Source organism: Sinocyclocheilus anshuiensis, unplaced genomic scaffold, assembly GCF_001515605.1.
Source record: "Sinocyclocheilus anshuiensis isolate Anshui unplaced genomic scaffold, SAMN03320099.WGS_v1.1 scaffold607, whole genome shotgun sequence".
Taxonomy (NCBI): domain Eukaryota; kingdom Metazoa; phylum Chordata; class Actinopteri; order Cypriniformes; family Cyprinidae; genus Sinocyclocheilus; species Sinocyclocheilus anshuiensis.
The window spans coordinates 573,208-579,237 of NW_015552591.1; the positions used below are offsets into that span (position 1 = coordinate 573,208).

At 37.0% G+C, this 6,030-nt stretch overlaps 1 protein-coding gene across 1 annotated transcript in view; it reads right to left on the bottom strand.

The window, feature by feature from the left end:
- Positions 1-898: 898 nt before the first annotated feature.
- LOC107665537 (relaxin receptor 1-like) overlaps positions 899-6,030 on the bottom strand; it is a 69,288-nt gene continuing 64,156 nt past the window's right edge. Inside the window, exons 16-18 of the mRNA XM_016456451.1 lie at positions 4,144-4,554; positions 2,964-3,182; positions 899-1,597 (exon numbers count right to left, since the gene is read on the bottom strand). Coding sequence (XP_016311937.1) covers positions 1,296-1,597; positions 2,964-3,182; positions 4,144-4,554 — 932 coding nt within the window. The 3' untranslated portion in view covers positions 899-1,295. The remainder of the gene's footprint in view (positions 1,598-2,963; positions 3,183-4,143; positions 4,555-6,030) is intronic.

Consider the following 6,030-nt stretch of genomic DNA (forward strand, 5'->3'; position numbering starts at 1 on the left):
ACAAAAATAATGACTTTATTCAACAATTTCTTCTCTTCCGAGAGTTCACGAGAGTACCACGATGCATGCGTGTGGTGCTGCTGAAACAGGAGCCGGCGTTCTGACGTAGAACCCGGATGCGCTGTGCCTTCTTTACAAGCAGAAAAAGATGCACGCATGTGTCGTGGTACTCTCGTGAATGGCGGCAAAGACTGAAATTGAGAGAAGAGAAGAAATTGTTGAATAAAGTCATTATTTTTGTTTTCTTTGCGCACAAAAAGTATTCTCATAGCTTAATCTGTTATGTCCCTGTTGAAAAGATTAGCTTTGCTGCCCACTAGCAGTAGCATGTTGTCTTTTGAATGCTGGTGTGCTGATGCCCCTACAAGGCTTTTTGAAAAAAAAGTTTATCTCATCATTTACTCTCTGTCATGTACAAATGTGTTGCTCTGTTTTTTTATTTATGTTTTTGGTCATACAGTGAAAGTCAATGGGGTCCAGATGTTTCAAGATCCAGTGGTTTTATCCAAGACACTACCTATATCCTTTTTTAAGCTTAAAGCTTTTGGATCAGTGTTATTTTATTATCACTAAGATTATATATATATATATATAATTTTTTTTTGTCTATATAGTGTTTATTCATTTTTATTTAGTTATTTTAGTATATCAAGTTAAACTAAGTAAAATATTAAACGTTGCCTTGGAAACGAGTTTGCATAAGTTTAATTTTTGTTATTTAAATGAGTTAATTCAGTAACAAAATTATTATTATTATTTTTTTATGGCTTTAATTTTAGTTAACAATAATAACTGTTTTGGACCCCCCATTGACATTCACTGTATGAACAAAAACAGCAGAAATGTTCTTGAAATAAAATAATTTTATGTTCTGCTCATGAGTTTGAAACAACATGACAATGGAATGAAATAATGAGAGAATTATATATTTTTTTGACTGAACAATCCAGTAGCATTCAGCTTAACCAGCAGCTCTCCTTTGGTAAACCACACAGACCAGCATTAACCAGCAAGTCTTTTCAGCAAGGCTTGCAAACCTCTGGCTCTTTGTCTTTGTTTTTTCTTTGCCATTCTCCTAATATGCTCCCAAACAAACACACAGTCAGTCAAACGCATGACAGCAAACAGTCGTTATATGCAGTGCATCATTATCATCCCTGCTCTGAGTGAGGACATTCATGTAAACATCCACAAACTTACAAAGAAATATATATATGCATGGCATGCCCTGTCGGAATGAGCCCATGGCTGTGAGGCATGAGGTGATGCTGATGGCAGGACACCATCAGACCACTTCATGTCCCATTCGACCCCTCCACGGGCAGTAACTGGGTGGTGTTGGACATTTCGGAGGGATGCGCCAGGTAGTCCGGGGTGCAGAGGGTTTGGCTATTTTCTTGCAGAGGCCACATTTCCTGCCACGTGAAGGAAGGCAGATGAGCCGGGTGGCTGCTGAGGAGGGGTCTCCGCTGCCTGTAGTTGGACCACACCTGCAGCAGTGTCTCTTTGAATGGCCGCGTGGTCAGCGTGTATAAGATGGGATTGAGAGCGCTGTTGATCGGCAGAATAAAGATGACAACCCACGAGCTGATGGTTCCTGCAGAGGGTTCATTCAAGAAGAGTATTGGGGAGAAAATTATGCATTGAGAGTTGATATCTCATGTAATTTTTTGCTGATTGTTTTTCTTTGAAAAATAATTTTGGACAAGGCAGTCCACTTCTCAACTGCCCATTAATTATCTCTGGAGATATCACCAAAAAAAAAAATCTTTCAGTGAAATGTCCTCGAAAAATATAGCTTGAATTCAGCAATCATAATGAAGCACAGTGTCATTTGCCCAGCCATTGTCGAATATTATGTGGATGGAAAGAGCATTCAATGGGCCCTTACTCACCAAGCATGCACACACATGAATTTGTGCATGAAATCTGTGTATAAATGTTTTCACAAACATTTGATTCACCAAAATCACAAAAAATGATTCTAAATTTACAGGAAATATGTAGGGACAACTGTAACCAAACATACACAAAAAACACATACTCTGGGTGGCCTTATAATCGTGTTAAGCTGAAATGTTTTACTCCTGTGCATACAAATACAAAATAATCCATGCAATAGAGAATAAGACCCAATGTTTTTGAATACTGAACATACTTTGAAGGCACAGTTCATCCAAAAAATACAATTCTGTCATTATTTACCCTCATGTTATTCAAAACCTGTATGACTTTGTTTCTCCAGTGACACGCAAAAAGGCGAATTTCTGAATAAAAAGCTCCATAAACGTAGTCCACATGACTTGTGCACTATATTCTAAGTCCTCTAAAGCCATATGATGGCTTTGTACAAAGCACATCTTTATTCAAGTCGTTTGTGAAAGGAGTGAACAAAACATTATTTTGAGTCAAATCTTTTCAATGAATCAGCTGAACCAGTTCCAAAATCTGTGTGAAAGATTCATTCACAAAACTCTCAGTGACTCGATCCAGTTTCAGCAGTCAATGTCAACTTTCTCAAGTTTCTCACGCAAAGCTACAAGTCATAACTTCAGATGATTTGGAATATATAGCCATAGGAACTATGCTAATGACAGTTTTATAGTGCTTTTGCACAATTTTTGAAGCTTAAAAGCTCCAGCCCTTATTCATTGCAATAATATGCAAACGAATGATCGGTGAATTATTGAAAAATGCCTCTTTTTGTGTTTCACAGAAGAAAGAAATGCATATAGGCCAGTAACAATGTGAGGGAGAGTACCGACTAGTAGATAATGAGAGAATTTTCTTTTCTCTAGCTATAATTCTTAAGGTGAAGTAACACTTTTGCAAACCCTTTGTATTACATTAACTTTTAGATGCCTTTAACCTGAACAAAAAATATTGTTTCAGCTCAATATAAGACTCATCCTTGAAGAAGTCAATGGCCCTGAAGACTTTAAATGGCCCCATGACACACTTACCAGGTATTTCAACCTCCATAAGTGAAAGAATCTTGAGTATGAAAATGGGAATCCAGCACAGCGAATCGGTGATGACAATGGAGAAGAAGCGTTTGGCAATGGTCAGCTCTTTCTTAATGTGGTTGCTGTATTTGGTCGTCTGTGTTCCTGTTCTCTGGATATTGTAAAACATGCTTCCATAAGACAGTACGATGATGAGAAAAGCCACCAGATTGAGACCTATTTGGAAACAGGATATGTTTTTGACATTGTATATAGCACTGAAAAGCATTCATCAATTTGAAGGATGACCTCATTACAAAACATAAACACCACAACAGTACACTTTCAGGTCAAGAAAGATTAAGTTATTGTTGAGGTGATTGGTCTTGTTGGAAACCACCTCATTTCCTCAAAGCCCTCAGTCCTTTTCCCCAATCTAAACTTACACCTCTCAGTGTGACCTCTATCGCACAAACAAATTGAACACTCACAGAGAGAACAATTTCCTAACCAGGAACAAAAGAGTCCAAAACAACTCCCTACTGCTTTAAGAACAGGAAAGTTAACAACTTTTGAAGGAGGAATTCTAATGCCTCAAATGTTAAAAAAAAAATTAACAGTGCAACATTGACCACCCACTTATCCAGCTGTCTCAGTTCCAGACATGCTTTTTCTATTGATTTTCTCCATAGGGAATCAAAACATACATAAACCAGACCAATCAGCTCTGAGATAAACTGAAGAATAAATAACATTTTTATACATATTTAATACACTTAACTTTATAAATTAGATTTAATATATATAGTTGTATGAAACTATGATAATATTTCACAATATTACTGTTTTTACTGTATTTTTAACCTAGTAAATGCAGCATTGGTGAGCATAACAATATTTTTTTTTATATCTAAAAATGTATTTATTTCAAAATATTAATATATCAAACTATATAACAAAAAAGACATTTAAGGGTGTATGAGAATTGTTCTAACTGGTGGCTTCAATAAAAGCATATACCATTAATTAATGACCTCAGAGCTCATGGTAGGTCTGTCTTAAATGATTTACACAGAATCATTAAAAATAAAATTTTCTATAGAGAAAATGACTGGCATTTTTAAGGCCAGAACCTGCCTGTTGTGGACTATTGTCTAATAGAGCATCTTTTGAACACGATTAAAGGATTCTCACGTACCCAGAAAGATCACAATGGAGTAGATTTGTGCTCCGAGAGTCTCTGGCTGCTCAGAGTGCAAAGGGAAACACACGCCATTGGTTCCATAGAAGTTTCTGAAAACCCCTTTACAGACCAGAGGCAGGAAAGCAATAACAAAGCCCAAGAGCCAGATGACCGCCAAAATGGTAACAGTGCGTCTGCGGCCGGGGGTCAGGTATCGGAACGGATAAACGATGCAGATGTATTTCTCCAGGGTGAGGTAGGTGAGAAGCAGAACTGACACCTCAGTTGAGAGCATGGCTAGAGATCCAATCACCTGACAGGGTACACTATCCATCCAGGCCTGAGCGTGTCGGTTATACTCGCCCCGGAACTTCAGGTCATACGCGCCAATCATGAAGAGGTAGACACCCATCAGACCGTCTGCACCTGTGTAGTAGAGAAAGAGCTTGTAAGCTACACAAAGCACATAATTTTTATGAGTTACATGTGTATTTTACATTTCAGGAAATATGTGATAGTAATTTAATGTAATATAGAAATATATATAAAGCTTTAAAGAGATAGCACTGTGCTTTAATATAGTCAATACACTGTAAAAACTGAAATAAGTTTTGAGTTGAATTACATATAATAAATATATATGTACTGTATGTATGTATGTATGTATATACAGCATAATTCAGTTCATTAGCTGCTGTGCTTGTTGGTTCAGCTTACTAAATCATATATTAATTGTACATTACACTTTTTGAGATATATTACTTGCCTTCCTGAATTTCCAAAACAAAAAACAAAGTACATCTTTGAGTTTTTCAGTCTTAGAATATTTTTTTGCAGTACAGTTTGCATTAACCAGTCACTATGTATAATAAAAACTCTCGATGAAAACTGACAGCAGGCTGAAAATCAATTGTAAGCTAAACAAAGCACATAATTTTTATGAGTTACATGTGTATTTTACATTTCAGGAAATATGTGATAGTAATTTAATATAATATAGAAATATATATAAAGCTTTAAAGAGATAGCACTGTGCTTTAATATAGTCAATACACTGTAAAAACTGAAATAAGTTTTGAGTTGAATTACATATAATAAATATATATGTACTGTATGTATGTATGTATGTATATACAGCATAATTCAGTTCATTAGCTGCTGTGCTTGTTGGTTCAGCTTACTAAATCATATATTAATTGTACATTACACTTTTTGAGATATATTAGTTGCCTTCCTGAATTTCCAAAACAAAAAACAAAGTACATCTTTGAGTTTTTCAGTCTTAGAATATTTTTTTGCAGTACAGTTTGCATTAACCAGTCACTATGTATAATAAAAACTCTCGATGAAAACTGACAGCAGGCTGAAAATCAAAAAGCCTTTATTACAAGTCTGGCACTTTCCACATCTGACCCATATCCCCCTCTCCAGGGTCCCTAAAATTGAGAGCATTTCTCACCCATAGACTTTTAACCGAGAAACTTTACCCATGCCGGTCAGACTGACACAATCACATGAAAACGTACTCGGTTACTAACGTAACCTCGGTTACCTGATATATGGAACGAGTACTGTGTCTGTTTAAGACGCTTGGGGAAAACTCCTTTTTCTCCGATGACTGAAGCCTTTCAATAACGCAGTGTAACTGCACGGCCATTGGTTCATGCAGTGAATAAAAAAAGAACCAATGGCTCGGCAGCGCTCGGTAAAGCCCGCCAAAGCCCGCCAGAATGGGCGGGGTCATCTGGCTATATAAGCGGCACATCGCCATAGGATCCTCAGGTTACTTCGACTGAAGCGACGACTGAGTTGTGCAGATACATAGCACGGTAAAGTACGCAGTACTCGTTCTGTATCTCAGGGAACCGAGGTTACGTTAGTAACCGAGTACGTTCCCTATCG